Consider the following 23,899-nt stretch of genomic DNA (forward strand, 5'->3'; position numbering starts at 1 on the left):
AATAAATTTAAAAAAAAATTCTGTTAGAACAAAAATTTTAACTGATTATATCAAACTACAGTTTGTTGTCTTTGAAAGTCTGGACAATGTGATTACCCAGTAAATGTTTGCAGCATGTAAGTTTGTATAACAAACAGCTACTGAAGAATATTTGGTCATTGACTAGCTTACCTTATACTTTGTCTGAGTGGCACCTTCTGACGCTTGGAGAGTTTGCGGAAGCCATGTAGGACCTCGGAAGGAAGTCTGACCCTGGGGAGAGGGGACTGTGTATCTGCCTCCTGAGGGGAGGTGGAGGGGGACAGTGTCATTACAGAGGGGGACCGCCACACGCACCTGTAATCAATGTGTGCATAAATACAAAACACTGATGTATTGGAAACAAAGGTAATAAACCCTATCATTTACTTTTTCGAAGAAATATTATTGTGGTGATTTGAATTGAGTTAGATTTAATGACCTATTTATATAATGATGTTGAGATATGCACTAATGAAGATGACACAAGTCTATATTGACTTATTACAAGCCAGCATATATTAATCTCACTACCATAATAAAAAGCAATGTGAAGCACACAAACACAATCCAAACATGTCACTTTATACTGAGTAAAGATTTCACACTGGATGCAAATTAACAACAGGAACAAACATATTAGTGACCAAGATCAATTAGCGCTTCAAAGAGAAAGTGTCCAAATACCACAAATACTGAATTGTTTATACCAGTTATGGATTTTACAGAATATTTATTGTAGAGATGAAGAACTATTTCCAGAAACACATTCATTTAACTTTTATAAAAGAAAGCAGAGTTTATATCATTTTCTTTTATCAAATGGTTCACACTTCGGTTATCAAATTCTTTACATGTGGCAGATATGGAATCTAAATCAGACCTCTGTAGGAACTTGGATTTGAGTAGGTGAGCACAGCTTCCCTCCTCACGGGATGTCTCTGGTCCGTGGTATAACAGCTGTAGCATGGTACAGGCCAGTACAGACAGGCCGAGGGCCAAGTCTGCCAAGAAGGGGAGACCATTGGACACCTCCTCCGTCGACTCCTGGGCCCGAACCGTAACATGGAATCCCCACATAGCTTTATCTGGAGTGTTGTGTTCACGGCCGCTGCGCATCTCAAACGAGAATGTTACACTGTCACCGTCAATCTGCAACAGTATGATGTATATGAGGCCACCGACAACTTATTTCCCAATGCTATAAATGTTTATTTCATTTTGCAGACAGCAGAATAGAAGGCTCATTACATATGTTAAAATTTGCTTTTGTCATCAAACAACACTGAGATGTCCATGTGCTTAAAACACACAGAAAATTGTGTTGAGTGTATGAACAAGTATGCAAGTATTAACAAACACAAACATTTCACTAATATATAAAGATATAAGATGAAGAAATATTAAGTGTACAATTTAATTAGACTGAAATCAGTTGACAACAACAGTTTCAGACATATTAGAGGAGAGTTGGGAGGAAGAGAATTATACTGGAATGTTTAAAGGGTATGGTTTTGAAAATCTCGTCCCTATGTTTGGAATATTTCTACCTTAACCAGGTCTTTGGGCCAGCCAGATCCCAGCACACTTCTGCTGCCAAAGCCAAATGTATTTCCTCCATACTCGGCCACCTTTTTAGCACTGGTGGTTGATCCAGCATACAGTACAAGCTTTAAAACAGCAAATAATCTATCAGATTTGGCATTTCAAAGATTGTTTTTCTTATCATAATGGTACTGTTAGACCAATTCATATTCCAAAGAAAAAAAATAATGTTGAAAATCAAATACCTAAAGACAGTGATATGTTTCCTGAAGTTGACAATTTAAAATTTTGCAAAGACACCAGTTGAAAATATCTGAAAATATATCATGTTGATAATTTTTTCTTTAAAATACTCTTTTCAATTTTCAACATTTATTCAAGAGGGATTACCTTGTCGTAATCATATTGCGATGAGCATCGTGGGTCAAACCTCAAATAGAGACAGCGAGCCCCAGGGATATGGACAGTCTCTTTAAACTTGTAGTTGTCCCGGACAGGGTGGATACTCTCCAGAGCCTTGCCTGACGCCCAGGGAGCAGGGATCTTAAGGCCGGCCAGAAAACCCTGCTCTTCCTTGTCTTTCAGCTCATTTCTGTGTATTCATAGCAGAACATTTATAATAAAGCTTTCAGAACAAACTAAACATATTCACACAAAATGGTCTTATGGATACTTTTTCAAATATTTTGTTCAGAAATAATGCTAAATGTATTTATCAAATTATCTTCCTTTCTTTCTTCAATTAAAAAAAAAAGAAAACACAATAATTAATCAATTATATTTGTGTTACTACTAATAATTTTGTGACATAAACTAACTTCTTAAAACCAAAAGATTTTTTTATTTGACCCCTAATTGAAATCCGGATATTAGTGGCAGTTTACGACTTTTTATTAGTATTGACTAATTAAAGATGGCGGCAGTACAAACGCTCCTACTGACAGCTACAATTAAGAAAGGCATTATTGACTTTCATGTGAGTAAATCTTGTTGACAGATATGACCAGTGTTTGTCCTTGAAGTCATGTATCCTAGCTGTAATCACAGAATAAACTGACCGTGTCAAATGAAAGCCACCTATGCACAGTTGTAATGTAACACACTGACACGCATGGTGACCCGACTCCTCTCATTGAGCCCCAGGCTAAGGCAGCTACAGTAATTATAGGCTAACAGGTGGTAGGGGTCTTTTGTTTAATCAGGTAAGGGTTGTGGGGGCCTTTTGCTGATATAATCAGGCTAGGGTCAAAGTGTCTGAATTTTCCAGGGATTTTATGAGGGATGACTGCCGAGAGCAGAAGATGGCTGACAGAAATCAGTTGCTATAGAAAACAAACGAGCGACCGTCATTCCAAAATCACCGGTCGTTAGTCACATTAGACAGGTGGTCATTATACAGAGGGTTGCTATATAGTAAAATCTCATGGGAAATCTTAAAATCGGTCGTTATAGACAGGCGGTCGTTAGAGCAGGTTTGACTGTATATCAATGTTGATCAAAATGACTGTAACGGTGACACTGATAGGCTGACTAATCAGAATGAACACATTTATATTGCAGGGCAATTTTCTCATTGGTTTAGGAAGGGACCTTTTTGTCTCATTTTGGGAAGAAAATTGATGAATTGGGAAAGATTTTTTCAGGAGGAAACAGCAAATTTTGGGAATTTGGCTTAAATATAAAATAATTTCAATTGGGAATGGGGCCCATTAACGGCCCCAAAAAGCCAGGAGAAAAAGCCATGTATTGATAGGCTGACCAATCAGATTGATGACTTACACAGGAATATTGATAGGCCGACCAATCAGATTGGTGACTTACACAGGAATATTGATAGGCTGACCAATCAGATTGATGACTTACACAGGAATATTGATAGGCTGACCAATCAGATTGATGACTAACAAATGGATATTGATAGGCTGACCAATCAGATTGATGACTTACACAATGATATTGATAATCTGACCAATCAAGATTGATGACTTACACAATGATATTGATAGTCTGACCAATCAAGATTGATGACTTACACAGGAATATTGATAAGCTGACCAATCAGATTGATGACTTACACAATGATATTGATAGGCTGACCAATTAGATTGATGACTTACACAATGATATTGATAGGCTGACCAATCAGATCGATGACTTCCATATCTGAATCCATATCCATCTCCTCTTGTATGACAGCCTGGACCTGACTTTTCAGCAGTAAGGCCGCCTGCAGGGCAAATAACAGAAATCTTTACATCCAAATTGATCTAACAAAATATTGAATTAAAGATACAATACTAACATTTGGTTAAACAAGAAAATGTTAGATGTAAGACGTGAATGGTCTAGCTATCAAGCATTAATTTTGATGACTATTTTCATTATATTTTAAGTAATCTTGACCCTAAAACTGTATCAAGTTTAATGAAAATCACAAAGAAATGAATTTGCTAGAGTGAAGACATAAACATGGACAAGAACGAACAAGTACCCACGCTAACGCCCCTATCAATTGGTGAGGGCATGTAAAATAATCCTTAAAGTATCAGAAGGGGTCATCTCAACAGTGCAATACCACTAACATAATACAGGAGGGGTCATCTCAACAGTGCAATACCACTAACATAATACAGAGTCAGATGTTTTTACCTGGCTGGTCAGTACAACCAGGTGAACAAGTTTGGGCATGAGTGTGTCAGCCAGGGACAGCCAACGTAGATTAGAGTGTGTCATCGTGGTTAAGAGGACAGGCAGGAGGTGTCCGAGGATAGTTGCCTTGGAGATACGTTCCAATCCCTGAAGCCGACACTCCAAGTCATCTTTGTACTGCGTGATGATGGAGTTACAGGTGTCAAGCAGCACCTCCAACACCTGTACGAGGTTAACATTTAAATTGTAGGTAATATTAGCACATGCAGATCTCACCTCAAACACCTGTTTTCAAGGTTCTCCATCTAAATCTTTGTTCAAGTTTTGCCCCCGTTTAATCGATTTTGAGTTAGAGAGAATAGCATTAAAGTTTAGTTGCATGTTAGATTTCTCAGTTTGTTTTGTGTCAAAATTATCTTCCACTCAGATCTAGGAAAACCGGTTTTTATATACAGCTAATTACTAGGTTAGACTCTTACCTGACACGATCCATCAAAAATGTTAGATGCCAGTGTAATTATCATCATCTGCAACTCCTAGAAATGCAAATAACAAATGATAAAACAAAACTGTATATTTCATTTCACTTCAGACCCAAATTATGTCCAGTACATCTTAATTATCGATACAGAAATAATATCAATAGTTTAGTTCATTTCACTTCTGGCCCAAATTGTGTCCAGTACATCTTAATTATCTATACAGAAATAATATCAATAGTATAGTTCATTTCACTTCTGGCCCTAATTATGTCCAGTACATCTTAATTATCGATACAGAAATAATATCAATAGTATAGTTCATTTCACTTCTGGCCCAAATTATGTCCAGTACATTTTTAATCATCGATACAGAAATAATTTCAATAGTATATTTCATTTCATTTTAGGCCCAAATTATATCCAGTACATTTTAATTATTGATACAGAAATAATATCAATTAACCCTAGAGCTGCTGCATTGTTTCATCCTCGGTACCTGCCAGTGCTGAATTGTTTGAGATTTAACTTATTTTTATACTCCAATTATTTTATTGTTTTAAATTATTCAGATGCATCCCTGTAACACACTGAGTGTGAGAGTTCAGGTTTTTTACATTTTTATTATTGATTTGACCATTTGAATAAGCACTTGATCAAAATGAAAACATGTAAACAAAAAATAACAAAGAGAAATTCATGAAATTCTGCCATCCTTCAAGGATTTGATTTAGTGACAAAATTTTAACAAATCAAATATAGAATGAAATTAAAACAACAAACAACTTTAATTTGCCACTTCTTTCATTGTTGAAAACACTAAAAGTAATATTGGAAATATTCAAGGGAGATAATCTATGGCAAATTCAAGGCAGCTAATTGATTACAAACCTGAAGTACATGGCCCTCCATAAATGAAAGCCTTAACATTAAAGCCACATACTCCCAAATACCATGTTTCCCAAACAAACGACCGTATTTCTCACTTGTGATTACGAGTTTGTTTTTCTTGTATAGTGTGTACGCAGATAGGAATCTAAACTTACTTCAAATGTAAGTTTTTAATGTAATTTTTAACTATTTTTTACAAAATTGATTACTTCAGGTGGGGATTCGACTATGGAGGGACTAAATCTTAATTTTACGGGAATAGCACACTACCGGAAAAACGTAATTTTACGGGGACAGGCCTCAAATTTAACGCTTAATTACTCGCTATTTGCGAGCTGAATTCCGAGATTAGCGAGTAGAAATAATATGCACTTGTTTTTTTCAGCGAGTGGATTCGTCGAATACAAAATGTAACTATCATAACAAAATAATAAATAAGTGCTGTTTGTGAAAAAATGCAGGTGTTTATATTTACACATCATCAAGGTTTTGGCCATCGCAACATCGTAACTTGTCAAATATGAAAAAATGTTTGTTGGACTTGTCCTCCTGTGCACATTCACATAAACGTTTGAAACTTGCTGGAAGCCCTAATGTTACAAGCATCTGTCAGAATGGTCTAGTCATGGTAGAAAATACGTCTGCTAGAAAAATTACGTCTTTTTTAAAAGGCAAACTAGTGGCACAAGCGATAGTGATGAAGTGACACCTGACAACCTTCTGGCTTTCTATCTCTCTACCTATAGCTATCATTCCATTGCTGGAGGTCGGCGCAAGCGGTCCAGCAGCGCAAAGCACTCACATTGGTCATCGTGAGATGACCGAGCTGAATTTGTCGCCATATAGAAGCCTGGTAAGTTGACATAGTAGTAATGGTGAATGGTGTGTGGAACTCGCGTTCGAGACTGGGTGAGTGTGTTCGATTTGGAAGACTTTGTGAGTAAATGTTTGTCTCGTCTTTGTAGGTTTCAGGACCTGATTAAACCATCAAACGAACAACCTCTGTGTCTCTGGTATTATTTCCACACCCCGGTGACAAAGGCAAGAATAATTATTCAATCTCAAAATCAATTTCAATGAAGAAATGAAAAACATGAATTATTTATTTAACTGACCAAGAGTTGTGACGCGCATTTCATATTATAATGAGGTAAACACAAAGGATTTACGCTGTACGTTCTGTAGCATATGATTGCGCCTATAATTGAGATCACTACACATTATTCAGGTTAGGTAATAACCTAGATCGGAGGTCGTCATCTGCAGCCAATCTGATCCGCTTGTTTTAATTATCGGAAAGAGATTTTTTCAGGAAATCTATGATTTTTTTTTATCTATTTACAATTCAAATGTTCACTATTTGATGTACATGAATACCAGACATTTTGTAACGGAACGACGAGTTACCGAACCGACAGCGACCAGACTTTGTTCAACAGATCGGCATGATTTACATGGTACGACAGATGTTCATAAAAATCGACCATAAATCAAAAAAATAAATAATTACTACCACTTATTAAATAATAATGATAACTTCTTGCTCATTTCAATTCTTCAGGATAAGTTCTTCAAGTTAAAAAGTTCATAAAATGCAAATAAAACAAAAGGATAATGGATGTCAGAAACACATTTACGTGTATTCGGCTTTTCATAATATATACTATAAATTCATTAACATTTTTCAATACTTTTATATTGTAGTTCAAAAAGTCTACTTCTACATAACACACATTAATCTACTCTACAGATACAAATAACTGACATTTTCCAACATAAGAGAATTATAATAAAGGGTGGGTGGGAGAGGTAGAGTTTTGAAGCTGCCGACTTTCAAAGCAGCAACCTACGTGGTCTGTACAGTAATGCAGAATTTTTGAAAGTGAACGTTTATCTGGGATTTCAATGTACATACTAGAATTTTGGTTTGATTCAAAATGATTGGATGTTCCTTACCCTATCGAAAATTTTGTTGTGTCTCAGGGGAAAACACAACTGGGCCACCATTTGTTTACATCGCTACGCAGTATGAAAAAGTCCGAGAGGATCGAAGGGATCATAAATCGCGGGACTACGAGACATAGAAAATGTTACTTATATTCTAATAAAAACGATGTAAAAAGCTTACAAAATCACGAATATAGTAAATTTTAGTTATAATAGATTAACAAACCAGAGGATAAGATTTTCTTGCGTGTAAAATTATAAAGATTTCCGATGCGCAATACCGGAAGTAAAACTTTGTATACACACAACCGGAGAAGAAACCTACCCTGAGTTCTGCCTCGTACTCCGCCTGACTCTCCTCTCCGTTATCTGGAGATTTCAGGAGAACCACTTCACGAAGAAGGTGTGACTGCAGTGCCATCATAAAACGTAGGCAGGACGAAGCATGCTATAAAAATGCAACAAGTCAAAAATTAACAAAAATATTCTTTACAATCCGTCACATTTCAGGCTTCAAAAAATTCTGTCAAAAAAATACAATATGACAACTGAGGAATGATAAAAATCATGCCATTTATAATTTCCTTTACAGGGCTCAAAGTGGATATTTTTACCAGGTGGCCTATTTGGCTACCAAGTCATAAAATCTAGGTGTCAATTGGAAAAGTTAGTCGCCTGGCCTATATAGTTGTCTTGAATTAAAAAAAAAATCTTAATTCTTTAGATCAATATAACATCTCTCTGTAACTTTTTCCATTATGAACGTCATTTTAGCATTGACTGCAACCTTTAAAAGATTAACCAAATCGCAAATTTACATAGTTTTTTTTTAGTGGCCATACAGGCGCATTATAGGTTAAAAACTGGTTGCCAATGGTGAATTTAAGGTGCCACTTTGAGCCCTGTTAGCCTAAGGTATCTCACAGTACATCCGACACATATACACTGTTGACACCCTCTACAGTTTACAATAACACAATTCAACCAGGCTATTACACAACCATAACCATATTTCACCTTCTTTTTCCTTGGGGGATTCTATCAATATGATAACATGTTTATACCAGAGTAAACATTTTATAAATGACCAATAAGAATGTTATTTTCTATTTGTCAAATAATAAAATAGATATTTCCTGTTCAATGGTAGTATAAGCAGCCTCTAGGAGAAAAGTAACAGTTCTGGACTATATTTATCAAATGTATTTGATATCGTTCCCTTAACCAAATGGCCAACAGCAGAATGATATGGGTCCTTACTGGGACAGAGGCTTGGAGGACCTCAAACTGGGCTTTGTCCAGCGTCAGCGAGTCCTGTAACAGCACACATGATTCCTTGACCGCTGTCTTCAGGATGTAGTTGACAAGGTCATCCTTCAGTCGGACATACTTCATCTCGTCCCGTGACAGAGACTGGGCACGAAGCTTTTCTGATAGGTCAATCAGGATCATATTCCTCAACTTTTCCAGTGACTGGTTTTGACCACCTGTACAATCAAATGTTGTAGCTTTAGTTAAATATATCTTATCACATTTAGCTTAACAAAAAAATAGTTTACCACATATTTCTACGCCATCATACAGATTGTTGATAATACCTGTATTTACAATTTAACATATATCCTGCAATTAATTTCTATTTTGCATTCATCAATGAATGATGAGGGAATAGTCTTCAATAAGTTCTTTATTTCTTATAATAATTTAATCACCCCGATATAAGGAATCTGATCAATTCATCAGAAACAGAGGACATAGTTACCATCTGACAGAAGCTGGAAGAGGAGCTTGTTTTTGTCATCAGGTTCCGGGTAGAGGACATGTAGTCCGGAAGTTAAGACTTGACATGCCTCGTTCTGGACAGCAGTCAGTCTTGGGTCGTCCGGACATAAATGTGGGTAGTCTGTCAATAGGTGCCACACTAAAGAGCTGTAACAAAAACAAGCATCAGTTGCTGAGAGATGTTTTGTGATAACATCCTTATTTTCTTTCAAAATGACCTTTTCTAGTTTAACTTTAATTTCTTTATGTAAATATTATTTTTGTAACTTGATACAAAATTGCCCAAACACATACCTGGCTTTCTGTAGTAGCTGTACCTCTCCTTCTCTCTCCCTCTTGAACATGCTGATCTTGAATATTAACTGCAACAATACAACATCTCGAAAAAATTAACTTTGACTTCAGAAATTTCAATAAACATCTTGAAAATTACTTGGCTTCAGTAATTTTAATGAATATCTTGAAAATTAACTTGTCTTCAGTAATTTCAATGAACATCTTGAAAATTAATTTTGCTTCTCAGGCAACCCAGTACAATACATGGGGTATATAACAAGTAGACCTCAAAATATACAGCTTCAGAGTGTCATAAACAATAAACAAAAATTAAATGTCTCTATTTCTCACTTTAAAATATTGTAACATTTCCTGAAAAATATGTGCCGATTGACCTTGAAATGTTTTGTGTAGTGTAGAAAGTCTGTAAACATGCACTGAAACTGTGTTTGTCTTCTGCCCTTCAGGTACGTGAATGACCCTGAATTATTTACCTGTAGTATGATGAGAGTACAGATGACGACCTGGCTATCTTTTCTCTCTATGGAGCGCTGTAGGATGTGACAGATACGAGTCATGTGTGTTAGATCAGCAGGGTGCTGCTGGAGGATGTATGAGCCGAGTGGAGTGTGGAGCAGGTCGTTGTTGATTTGATGAAGACACATACTCCCTACGTGGTGCAGGATGTGTTTGATTACTACCTCTGTCTCTATGTTGTTTCCTGTAAAGGAAAATATACAAGTATACATTACTGGTAACAGATACAGATCTAGGGTGGAGAAGAAAGTTCATATCAATGAGTTTCCAAGATATTTATTATGTACAGATATTTCTTCATGCATTTATTAATTTAACAATGAGTTTCTGACATCTGATTGTCTGTAGGCAGGGAGTTTGGTGATATGTCATATGAATTGAATGAAACAAGGAGAGATATCTCGAAACCGTTGTTGATAGAATGTACGGGAATCTACTTACCATCTGACTGGAGGGAGATATCTCGAAACCGTTGTTGATAGTGTGTGGGAGAATCTACTTACCATCTGACTGGAGGGAGATATATTGAAACCGATGTTGATAGAGTGTGGGAGAATCTACTTACCATCTGACTGTAGGGACACATATTGAAACCATTGTTGATAGAGTGTGAGAGAATCTACTTACCGTCTGACTGTAGGGAGATATCTCGAAACCGTTGTTGATAGAGTGTGGGAGAATTTACTTACCGTTGTTGATAGAGTGTGGGAGAATCTACTTACCGTCTGACTGGAGGGAGATATCTCGAAACCGTTGTTGATAGAGTGTGGGAGAATCTACTTACCATCTGACTGGAGGGAGATATCTCGAAACCGTTGTTGATAGAGTGTGGGAGAATCTACTTACCGTCTGACTGGAGGGAGATATCTCGAAACCGTTGTTGATAGAGTGTGGGAGAATTTACTTACCGTTGTTGATAGAGTGTGGGGGAATTTACTTACCGTTGTTGATAGAGTGTGGGGGAATTTACTTACCGTTGTTGATAGAGTGTGGGAGAATTTACTTACCGTTGTTGATAGAGTGTGGGGGAATTTACTTACCGTCTGACTGGAGGGGACCAGGTGGAGATATTTTGAGACGGCGGTTGATGTGGTGAGGTGCCTGGTGGCCGTGGTTGTAGAATTGATCAACCCAATCATTACTGGACATCCATATAGAGTTGTTGGTTACATCAAAACAAAGACCTGAAGGAAAATACTTCTTAATGAAAACCTCATTAAAATCACAACTGTGTTGTAAAAATGTTATGTTCAAAATGAAATAATATTTGATACAAGACCTTCTGATCAAATCCAGTCATTGACTCAACAGGCAAGTGTCATTCACATTACATTTATTTTGACATGAAAAAGACAAGACATAATTTATTTATTTTTTTGGAAAAAAGATTAATAAAAAGTGTTTATACACAATATATCTGATTCAGTTTATCAATTATTTCTTAAGATAAAAATATTGAACAGAACCTTTCCACCATCACACCAGTCACGATGCCTTACCAAGACCAGCCAAGGGAGCACCTCTTCCAAGGGAACAGGTCGGAGCATCACTCAGGTCTATCCTTGTGTTAAACTGACCATCCTTCACGTTGAAACACATGTTACTCGCCAACACTACAATAAAAACAGCAAACTAAATTAAACCATAGATGACTTTAACATTACCAGGGTTGCTGTCAGCTGTTTTTGAAAGAGACCTTTCAAAGGTATAGGGGATACATCATACTCAAATTCCTCAAATAAGGACAATACCATTCAGTATTTTCCAAAAACTTCAAATACGTTATTATATAGATTAATCAATTAATTAATGAATTCCAAATCTGTATGTTCAAAGTCATTATAATGTAAATTAGGTAAGTAGCAATGTTAGTATTATGAATACAAATGGACCTATATTTAGAAAATATATATCACTATAAAGAGAACTTGAAATTATATTAACTTTCAATAAGATAAGGATGATTATTCATATTATGTAAATTGATTATGTTGAAATTAATAATAGATAATAGAACACCTATTAAAAACACTTACACCTAAATCCTGAGAGATTGCCTCCAGTACCAAACAGAGAGCGGGAGGCAGAGCTGTTACCACCTGTTCCAGACATGGGCGTGAGCACTACCAACGTACTTCCATCACAGTAGACTGGGGCCTTCACTAAACTCTTCATAGACACTCCACACGAGGTGCTACCCACCATCAACGTAGCTACACAATATACAATGTTGAACATCACAAGCTGTATACTTCCTCAGACATGACACATATAAAATTATCTCCAATTTCAACTGCAAATACTGTGTGCAACCAATTACACTTCTTAATTTTCTACTCATAGATTCTTAAAACACTTACAATCATCTTTTCGTCCAGGTGTGGAATCCCCTCCTGTGAGTGCTACAAGAGTGGCAGCTGAAGAGTTCCCTCTAAAGGGACGTAATCGGGACAGCAGTGTCTCATTTATGGATTTCGCACTAGTTTCATCCTTCTTTTGCAGAATCACTCGAGGTTGTAATAGCTTGATGCTCTCCTCCTCTGACTAATAAACAAAGACAAGGAGTTACAGCAACACCCGACCAACATCGTGTTGAAACTGAAACTCATACATCCAACGAATATGGAAAAAAATAGTGATAAACAAAGGACATATAGCTGTTAATATATAGACAGTCAAACTTCGTTAACACGAACTGGGATAACTCGAAGACCCTGTTTAACTCGCAGTATTACTCTGGTCCCGGCAGAAAATCCTTCTTTTTCTTAGTAATAAAAACTAAAAATAATTCGAAAAACTCGGCTATCCCGAAGTAAAATGTTGGTCCCGATATTATAAAACCTATGTAAAATGTACCAGTTATCCTGAAGGTGAAAACATTATTTTCATGTTCAAACAGAATGTGTCAACAAAATTCTCATTGTACGTCTCGTTAAATTGTTTACAATTTCGAGCACGGGAAATACCCCGTTTTTATTTCAGTTTATTATTAAATTACATCAAACATACCCGACTTGTTACTGTAAAACCTGTCTTTATTAAGATCCAACAGTATGGATGTTGACAAACAGCACTTACATAAGCCCTTTGATGATTAAAGTAGTGTGATAAATATACCCAAGCTCACTACGCTGTCAAATTGTCTGGATCACCATGTGTGATCGGGCGGAACTTATCCGACGCACCTGAAATCACAACCATGGCCGGGTAACGCGTAAATTATTTCCAGGACTTCGTTTCTGATCGAACTATGATAAGTGATTTAAGTTTATGGTTTTAAAACTATTGGATCATATTTATGTGACTCAACTCTATCCATGATTGTTGTAAAAGATTGACGTGTACTTACACACTGTGTATTTCTGGATGCTACTCCACTTGTCAACACGTGGCCTTTGCCGATACATTTGTGTATGTATTATTTGCCGCAGACTTCGTATGTTGGTTTTTTATGATGTTTAACAATAATAGCATTTATGTACCACGATAGAAATCATTCAAATAGATATTAAAGTGCTGAAATTGTGTGGTAATCTTCTCGTCTTTCACTCACTTAGAAATGACATGTCGGCCACGACTCCCAAAAAATACTTGATTTTAAAACGATAAGACAATATTAAATGAATTATAATTTATTTATTAGAAATATCATTTTTAGTATAAATAATAAATACGATTTTATTATTATTATTATGTGAAATCAAATGGGCGTGTTTCTGTTAAGGATTTTTTTAAAAGATATATATATATACAAATGTACCAACAAGTCTACCTTGAAACTCAGTTAACTTGAAGACTCGGATAACTCGAAGTTTTTTCACGATCCCGATGAGTTCCAGTTAAGGAGGTTTGACTGTATATGATATAATTGGTCATGTAGTAATAACGACAGTACAGACAAGTAAATTGTTGGAATTTTTTTGGCAATCTTCCCCTTTATCAAGACACAAGTGAATTACAAACAATCACATACAGACATAGAACATACACAGTTACACAAGTTTAGTAGATAATCAACGAGCAATGTTGGTATGTTTGTGTTAATGTTCCCTTCAGTCGATAATTCATTTGCCAAAGACCTCTTGTATTAGAAAACATCTAAGGTGATATACAGATGGTATAAATGGCCTAATGAAAGGTTTAAAAAGTAACAGCCCAGCAATGTAATGACAGTGTGTGCTATGAAGAAAATGTATTTTGTTTATTGCCTCCGTTGGTTCATTTCGTCCAACAAAACTCAGTCAAAATTGACAATTTTGGGAGGCAATCAGTGTGATTAAATTCCAATATACAGTCAAACCTGTCTATAGCGACCGCCCAAGGGGAGGCAGAAAAACGGTCACTATAGACAGGTTGCCTTTATAGACAGGTCAAAATTATTGCACCAACCAATTTACTTAAACCTGCCATAAATAAATTGTCATTGAACAGGGCATTCAGAAGACCAGTCAGAAGTTAAATAAATGCATAAACTTTATAAATCTGAAGGGTTTAATATTTAATGATTTGTGGACCCAAACACAAAATATAACTCAAAATGGTCTTATGGATAATTTTTTTAAAATATTTTGTTCTGAAATAATGCTATATGTATCTATCAAATTATCTCCCTTTCTTTCATAAATAAAGAAAAAGAATACACAATAATTAATTAATTAATTATATTTGTGTTACTACTAATTATTTTGTGTTATAGTCTTACTTCTTAAAACCATTTTTTTTTTCTGACCCAAATTGAAATCCGGATATTTGTGTCAGTTTACGACTTTTTATTAGTATTGACTAATTAAAGATGGCGGCAGTACCAACGCTAGTACCGACAGCTACGATTAAGAAAGGCATTATTGGCTTTCATGTGAGTAAATCTTGTTGACAGATATGACCAGTGTTTGTTATTGAAGTGATGTATCCTAGCTGTAATCACAAAATTAACTGACCGTGTCAAATGAAGCCACCTGTGCACAGTTATAATGTAATACCGACACGCATGGTGACCCGACTCCTCTCTTACCGAGCCCCAGGCCAGGGCAGCTACAGTAATTATAGTCTAACAGGTGGTAGGGGTCTTTTGTTTATATACTCAGGCCAGGGTTGTGGTGGTCCTTTGTTTGTATAATCAAGCCAGGGTCGATGTGTCTGAATTTTCCGGGGATTTTATGAGGGATGACTGCCGAGAGCAGAAGATGGCTGACAGAAATCGGTCGCTATAGAAAACAAATTAGCGACTGCCGTTCCGAAATCACCGGTCGTTAGCCACATTAGACAGGTAGTCGCTATACAGAGGGTCGTTATATAGTAAAATCTCACGGGGAATCTTAAAACTGGTCGTTATAGACAGGCAGTCGTTATATACAGGGGGTCGTTAGAGCAGGTTTGACTGTACCTGACTAAAAATGGTGAAAGTAAATTGAATACATTTTGAAGTAATTCAAACGTGTTTAAATAGAACAGCATAACATTAAAAGTTAATGCAGAGAATGGTCGAAAAAGGCTTATTTTTGGGCCAGGATGTTCCAGATGACTCGTCCAATACAGATTATTCGTTTCCTCCAGTAAGAAAGCAGGTGTAAACTACAAAAAGGGCGGTTGATTTGAAAGAGAGTTGCATTTTCACACCACATAGAACTATAAAATAAATAAATAAATGAGTCTATAATTGGACAATTTACCTGTCTGCACTGTCGTTAATACTACATGACTTATCTATTTCTAGTAATACGCATCAAGAAAACATCTGTTTGTTAGGATCCAGTACCTATATTGGACCATATTGTCATTATTACTTACTAGACCCCTATATATATATTCAATGCATTCCAGAAAACAGACTGATGATAAACATACACTTACAGTTAAATGGGATTTTAAACAAGAGATCCCAGAGGGATCTTGGCGCCCACCATTGAATGATCTTTATAGGTTCAATGTCAGATTGATCTTTTCTCTACTTTTCCCTTCTTCTAAGTCTTACTAATCTGTGTAAATTCAGAAACAGCCCTCTAGATCTAGTACTTTTCAAACAAGGGGAACCTATATATAAAATTTAAGATTTAGCGATAATGGCTGTCTGTCGGCCATGTTGTTTTCCGATTGGTCCCAAAATGCAATACCAGGGACCAAGGGGAACCTACATATGAAATTTGAGAAAGATCCCTTCAGTACCTTCTGTACAATAGCGATAACAAACTTCAATTTTCAAAATACAAGATGGCTGCCTGTCAGCCAGGTTGTTTTCTGACTGGTCTCAAAATCCAATATGTATAACTAGGCACCAAGAGGAATCTACATATGAAATTTGAGAAAGATCCTTTCAGCAATTTCTGATAAATAGCGATAACAATCTTCAATTGTCAAAATCCAAGATGGCTGCCTGTCGGCCATGTTGTTTTCCGAATAGTCTCAAAATGCAATATGCATAACTAGGCACAGAGGGGAACCTACATATGAAATTTCAGAAAGATCCCTTCAGTACTTTCTGAGAAATAGCGATAACAAACTTCAATTGTCAAAATCCAAGATGGCTGCCTGTCGGCCATGTTGTTTTCCGATTGGTCTCAAAATGCAATATGCATAACTAATCACCAAGGGGAGTCTACATATGAAATTTGAGAAAGATCCCTTCAGTAATTTCTCAGAAATAGCGATAACAAACTTCAATTATCAAAATCCAAGATGGCTGCCTGTCGGCCATGTTGTTTTCCGATTGGTCTCAAAATGCAATATGCATAACTAGGCACCAAGAGGAATCTACATATGAAATTTGAGAAAGATCCCTTCAGTACTTTCTCAGAAATAGCGATAACAAACTTCAATTGTCAAAATCCAAGATGGCTGCCTGTCGGCCATGTTGTTTTCCGATTGGTCTCAAAATGCAATATGCATAACTAGGCACCAAGGGGAACCTACATATGAAATTTGAGAAAGATCCCTTCAGTACTTTCTCAGAAATAGCAATAACAAACTTCAATTATCAAAATCCAAGATGGTTGCCTGTCGGCCATGTTGTTTTTCGATTGGTCTCAAAATGCAATATGCATAACTAGGCACCAAGGGAAGCCTACATATGAAATTTGAGAAAGATCCCTTCAGTACTTTCTCAGAAATAGCGATAACAAACTTCAATTATCAAAATCCAAGATGGCTGCCTGTCGGCCATGTTGTTTTCCGATTGGTCTCAAAATGCAATATGCATAACTAGGCACCAAGGGAAGCCTACATATGAAATTTGAGAAAGATCCCTTCAGTGCTTTCTCAGAAATAGCGATAACAAACTTCAATTGTCAAAATCCAAGATGGCTGCCTGTCGGCCATGTTGTTTTCCGATTGGTCTCAAAATGCAATATGCATAACTAGGCACCAAGGGGAACCCACATATGAAATTTGGGAAAGATCCCTTCAGTACTCTCTGAGGATTAGCGATAACAAGAATTGTTTACGGACGGACGGACGGAGGGACGGACGGACGGACGGAGGGACGGACGGACGACGGACCACGGACGCAGGGCGATTTGAATAGCCCACCATCTGATGATGGTGGGCTAAAAAGTACCTGTAGTACCTGTCCCAGTGACAGTGACCTTGACATTGACCCAAAATCGCTGAAACGCAAACTTGATCTGTAGCTACTCATGCTGAAGTTACATACTAACTTTCACCGAAATACCTTGAAGCATGGCTGAGAAAATTACAGAAAACTGAGTAAATGGACAGACAGACAGATAGGGAGGAAACCTATATAGTTCCCCCTGTTTCACTGGTAGGGGACAAATAACATGGAGGCAATATATAGATATACCTGATGTGAGAAGACATCTAGATACACGTTGAGTCCTTTCACACTTTTGTCAGAGGCGAGGCCAGGACACCATAGCCAGTAGAAGTAGGTGGCATCACTACAAAATCCTATAGTAGTCTGTGGTCCCTCATGGAGGCACTCTTCAGGTTTAGGAATCGTCTTCACACACTAGTAAATATAGCACATGTATAATCAGCTTTAATGCATGTAACAGAGCAAATATAGCACATGTATAATTAGCTTTAATACATGTAACAGAGCAAATATAGCACATGTATAATTAGCTTTAATACATGTAACAGAGCAAATATAGCACATGTATAATCAGCTTTAATACATGTAACAGAGCAAATATAGCACATGTATAATTAGCTTTAATACATGTAACAAAGTAAATATAGCACATGTATAATCAGCTTTAATACATGTAACAGAGCAAATATAGCACATGTATAATTAGCTTTAATACATGTAACAAAGTAAATATAGCACATGTATAATTAGCTTTAATACATGTAACAAAGCAAATATAGCACATGTATAATCAGCTTTAATACATGTAACAAAGCAAATATAGCACATGTATAATTAGCTTTAATACATGTAACAAAGCAAATATAGCACATGTATAATTAGCCTTAATGCTTGTAACAATACAAATATAGCACATGTATAATTAGCTTAATACATGTATCAAAGTAAATATAGCACATGTATAATCAGCTTTAATGCTTGTAACAAAGTAAATATAGCACATGTATAATCAGCTTTAATACATGTAACATAGCAAATATATAGCACATGTATAATTAGCTTTAATGCTTGTAACAAAGCAAATATAGCACATGTATAATCAGCTTTAATACATGACAAAACAAATATAGCATATGCATAATCAGCTTTAATACATGTATCAAAGTAAATATAGCACATGTATAATCAGCCTTAATACATGTAACTGAGCACATATAGCACATGTATAATCAGCCTTAATACATGTATCAAAGTAAATTATGTTATCGAGTAATAAGATGTAGCTAGTTTACCTGTAAGAATTATTCTGGATGCTAACGAATATTTAGATATATAACCAGTTTACCTGTAAGGTATTGATGTCGATGAGCTGACACATGTTTGTGAGATTTGCCTCCTGGTCAAAAGACTGTGGTCTGTATAGTAGTGCACCATTACCAAAGGCAACCTTCCCCGGGCCTAATTCAGCATTTCTAGCATACACATATCCCCTTCAAACAAACCACAATGGTATTCAATATTGCACAGTGGATCCTATTTATGATAATTGATAATAATTTCACATGCACAAAACATATTTATATTCCATAGAAGATATGATGATCAATGGGGTTGATTGCTCATTTCTTCAGACATTTTATCTGACAAAAACTGAAAGAAGCAGGAACAAGCTCATTAGAGATAATAAGAAATGATTTGATTTTGAATGTTTTTTGGTGGGACAAGCAAAATATTTTGTGATATTAAAAAAAAAATGGGGGGGGATAAACACTTCAAATTCTGCCATTAACTTTTAACAAGTTTGCAAATTACATATCAATATCTAACCTCTTAATTCATCAAAAGAATAAAATTCAAAAGGCCTAAGCTGCCTGTAGGAGTAGATACCTTAGCGAGCCGTGAAGTCCTGTTCCCATCTTGGCCAAGCCTTTACCCTGTGAATTAGTTGTGTACAGAAACACACCATCACAAGTGATGCTGCGGCCAACATCACTGTCTGTAATGAGATAAGAGACAAAGTTACTTAAGGCTATACACTATCTAAATACCTTTCTAAAGAGTTACACATTCAGGATGCTGTAAAATATTTTAAAGAATGGTTATTCTGTCATCTGATAGATTGTACAAGAGCATTGATAATATTCTTAAAGGTAATTCAAGATGTTTTGTAAAATATAAAATCAATTCAAAATTCAGCTCTTACTAACATCCCAGGTATAATGTTTTAGGTAAGAGATCCAAACAGAATAGGTAAAGTGTTATGTGTACATGTTATGTTGCAATATTTAGACATTTCTAATGTGTTGCCCGATAATATCCTCAATATTTTCAATGGGCCATATATATGTCAGTGACATGGCCAATCCAACAGCTCAAAACAGCTTCTTATTCAAGAAAAATTTTGGTGTATCAAATAATCTTCCTGAATGGTGTTTGTCATGCAGATGTCAATACATCAACCAAGTTTTGTTGTGACAGTAAAATAAAAGGTATATTTTCTTTACACTGCAACCAAAATGTCAGTCACATTTCTATACAAGTCATATGGATGCCAATGGCTTGTTGCTTCTAACCTTGCGACAGACTCAGCATACAGTAGTGAAAAAGCACAGCAATAGATTTTTATATGGCTTCAGTCCTGATGAGGTGAAGGATCAAGAAGAATATTTTTTTACCAATCACGCGTGATTCATAAACTACATGAGACATTACACCTGCAACTCTCAGATGAAAACATACTTTAAATCCTGGTTTTATGATATCAATGAATAGGCAGGATATCATTTGGTGAGAATTTCACAGCTTAATATTTAGATGAAAAAAAAAGTTTCATTTTCAACAACTCATTGAATGATGTCAATCTTTCTATTTTTTTAAAAATCAAATACATGTGTATGTGAAAGTAGTATATCTATCTTATAATGACCCTGTTTTTATCACACAAAGCTGTCATAACTATCATTATATGTGTAAAATATGTAATATGGTATAAGGAACAACAAATCAAACTGTACAAAAAACAAATAGACACTCAATCAACTATCTACATTAGTGACCAGATTTCTAACTGACCTTTAGTATCCTTGTTGCCATTGGTCGCCTCCTTATCAGCCCCCCCTAGTAAGTCCTCAAAGCCCCAACACAGGACATGTTTAGTGCCAAGGATGGCTGTAGGCTGTGTCTGGCCACCCTCAGTCTCCAGCAATCGTGTGAGGATGTCCACGACAGGTAAACTGTCCAGGTCAGACAACGACTGAAGCAGGTGCACCGTGTGTATAAACGTCTTTAGGTGACCTCTGCATTATAAAATGAAGACTGATCAATCTAGGAGGCATATCATAATATTTGCATCCAGTACACTGAACAAAAACTGTTCAAACAAAAGTTGTTTCGAACAATTGAAAGAGGTGCAGATATCAATTAGATATATATACCAAAACCCAAAATTTATGCTCCAAAAGAGTGCAGTGGCATATGCCCTCAATAATTAAATATACAGTTCTCCTAAACTGTCTCTACTTTCCAAGGAAATTCTCAACCTACCCTGTATTTACTAAGGAAGGATGTAAATAGTACTAAATACTGTATCCATAATTGATTATTATGAATATATGTTTCATTTATTGATGATGAGGCCAGAAAAATAGAGAATATCAGAAATTCAGGATAGGTTATTTAATTATCAATTAACAGACAAGTTCATTTACAAAATAATCATATGATGATGAAAGAGAAATAAATCCAATAAAAATAACAAATGAAAACTATGGAACATTCCATCTAGACCTTAGCTGTTAATATAATAGGACGTTAAACAAAATAAACCAAACCAAAACCATCTAGATGTTGAGAAATTTTTTATACATGTAGAATGTGACATTGACCAACAAGTAACATAATTAATGATTATTAATTCATTTTTAATAGTGTAGATAATTATGTAAATATGTAAATATTAAGAAAATTCCACTGCATTAGATACAGTATGTAGTATATGTGTAGCGGAACTGGACCGGGCCGATCATCGGCGACCAGGTAGCTCAATCGGTAGAGCATCCGGCTAGTGTTCAGAGGCCCTGGGTTTGAACCCCGGTCTGGCCGTGCATTTTTCCACTCCTATTACATTTGGTGCCTGTGACCAAACCTTGTTTCAAGTGAGGTGAATACTTGACAATGGGATACCCGAACCTGGGTTGTGAAGTCTTCGGGGCCGAAGACTTAAAAAAAGGGAGGGAAGAATGTAGCGGAACTGGACTGGGTCGATCATCGGCGACCAGGTAGCTCAATCGGTAGAGCATCCAACTAGTGTTCGGAGGTCCCGGGTTCGAACCCCGGTCTGGCCGTGCATTTTTCCACTCCTATTACAAATGTAACTATAGTAAAGATATATTTAAATCATCATTCTTTCTCCTGAAAACCACATTATACTTGCACGCACTGTTGTTTCTAATAAAATTTGACATTGAATTGTGACTGAGTAATCATTTTTTTTAGTTATCAAACTGACATGTAGCAACTAATACTCATTAGGAAGAATAGATATATCAAAGCAAAATGGCACTTTATCATTATAATTAGTCATTGCAGAAAAGGGTTTGGTATACGTATAAACAAAAAAACATTTGAGAGATATAAAGATTTTGGTGTGAAAAGACATTGTGCTAAAATAACTATACCAGTGATCACTATGTCTTACAATTTCTAACTAAGTGATAATTCATATTTGTCCACTTCTATGGTTCAGATTTGTAGATTTTTTACATACCTTGCACATGCAAGCGCAACAAGTGCTGCAGCTGTATTTTTACGCTGAAAAGCATCTTTAACCAACTGTTTATTGTCAGCATCATTAGTGTCTTCTCCTAGCCAAGTGCAGAGCAGATTTTCAAGACCTCTCAAGCAATCTCCTGGTTCCTTAAACAAAGTTAGTGGGGCACAATCTCTGAGACAATTTAAGAGCAGTTCTGCTGTGACTCCGCACAAATTCGGATCAACTCTACTTTGAGACTGTAAAAGTGGAATTACTAAAAGAACGCTGATTCGTGTTGAAAATGAAGCCTGTTCTGGATCTTTGAAAATACCCTGCTTCTTCAACAGGGCTATTGTTTCCTCATGCGTGGAGCTATCCCTGTCTTGTTGTTCGTCGATCAACACCTGCCTTTGCGCATTCCAATAGCCCCTCAGTGCATTCAAACGATACTCTAACAATCTAGAGTAAGCATTATTCTGTGTCCCACATACAGCTAGTAATCTATCACTTAATTCTTTCGGTGTCTTCAAATCAAACGTTACGACTTCATTGTCACCCTCTGAGGAACTATTTACATCACGAGGAAGTTCGACCAAATCTGTGACCCTGATCAGTCCGTCGTGCAGAAACAGCGTTTCTTCTGTGACGGAAAGCCACTGACAATTGTCCTGAAATATACCCGACATTGTTAATTCAATGTCTTGGTACATTTATACGCCATTTCGACATTTCCTGGATTAGAAATGATCTCACTTTCGACTTTGAAATTATTCTGCTGTCATCTGCGACCATAATGAAAATAACGGCTGTGTTTAAAACAAGCTTGAGAAACTCTTCACATTCAAACGCAAAGACGATCTTTGAGAAGAGGAAGGGGAAAAAAAAAGACCGTGTGGATAATGCTTAAATTGAACAGTTATATATAGCAATATCTTATAAAGCTAATGCATGAATAAAAATGCCATGTGTTTAAATACTGTACTAAAACTACTAATACTTCATATGCTTTTAACATAGAATATATATAAAATATTTCGCAGTGTATGATATGTCCCAAGTGGTCTAGTGGTTAGGATTCCGCGCTCTCACCGCGGCGGCCGGGGTTCGATTCCCCGCTTGGGAAGATGATTTTTTTTTTAGTTATTAGATTTGTTATATTGAAGATGTAACAATTTTTATATAAATAACCACCTTTCATTAATATTTCTTTCAACTTCTTAATTAGGATCGCCGACTATTGATAGTCTTAAGAAAATATCCGCTGTAACAGTTACAACATCCCTAGACTAACACTTCAACATTTTTGAGCTTTGTAGTCAGCGTTCGTTTGCATTTCCTTTTGATTTAAACATAGTTTTATTGTTAAATATAACAACAGGAATAGGACACAAGTTATCGCAACTTAAAACGCCTTCTTCCAATAATCATTATGTACATAATATGAATTTACAATATAATACAGTATATAAAATTTGT

General features: G+C 36.1%; 1 protein-coding gene and 1 non-coding gene across 2 annotated transcripts in view; one reads left to right on the plus strand and one right to left on the minus strand.

The window, feature by feature from the left end:
- LOC117333252 (probable E3 ubiquitin-protein ligase HECTD4) overlaps positions 1–23,206 on the minus strand; it is a 67,800-nt gene extending 44,594 nt beyond the window's left edge. Inside the window, 21 exon segments of the mRNA XM_033892466.1 lie at positions 172–336; positions 902–1,170; positions 1,569–1,688; positions 1,954–2,155; positions 3,681–3,790; positions 4,213–4,434; positions 4,692–4,748; positions 7,855–7,977; positions 8,790–9,016; positions 9,292–9,458; positions 9,606–9,673; positions 10,082–10,308; positions 11,165–11,308; positions 11,624–11,737; positions 12,161–12,337; positions 12,485–12,668; positions 17,920–18,087; positions 19,019–19,163; positions 19,561–19,669; positions 20,746–20,969; positions 22,439–23,206. Of these exon segments, the coding sequence (XP_033748357.1) occupies positions 172–336; positions 902–1,170; positions 1,569–1,688; positions 1,954–2,155; positions 3,681–3,790; positions 4,213–4,434; positions 4,692–4,748; positions 7,855–7,977; positions 8,790–9,016; positions 9,292–9,458; positions 9,606–9,673; positions 10,082–10,308; positions 11,165–11,308; positions 11,624–11,737; positions 12,161–12,337; positions 12,485–12,668; positions 17,920–18,087; positions 19,019–19,163; positions 19,561–19,669; positions 20,746–20,969; positions 22,439–23,109 (3,893 nt within the window). The 5' untranslated portion in view covers positions 23,110–23,206.
- Positions 23,207–23,474: 268 nt separating this feature from the next.
- On the plus strand, positions 23,475–23,546 carry Trnae-cuc. Its single transcript has one exon. It is a non-coding gene; the product is annotated as a tRNA-Glu (tRNA).
- The last annotated feature ends 353 nt before the right edge of the window (positions 23,547–23,899 follow it).

Source organism: Pecten maximus, chromosome 8, assembly GCF_902652985.1.
Source record: "Pecten maximus chromosome 8, xPecMax1.1, whole genome shotgun sequence".
In the NCBI taxonomy this organism is placed as follows: Eukaryota; Metazoa; Mollusca; class Bivalvia; order Pectinida; family Pectinidae; genus Pecten; species Pecten maximus.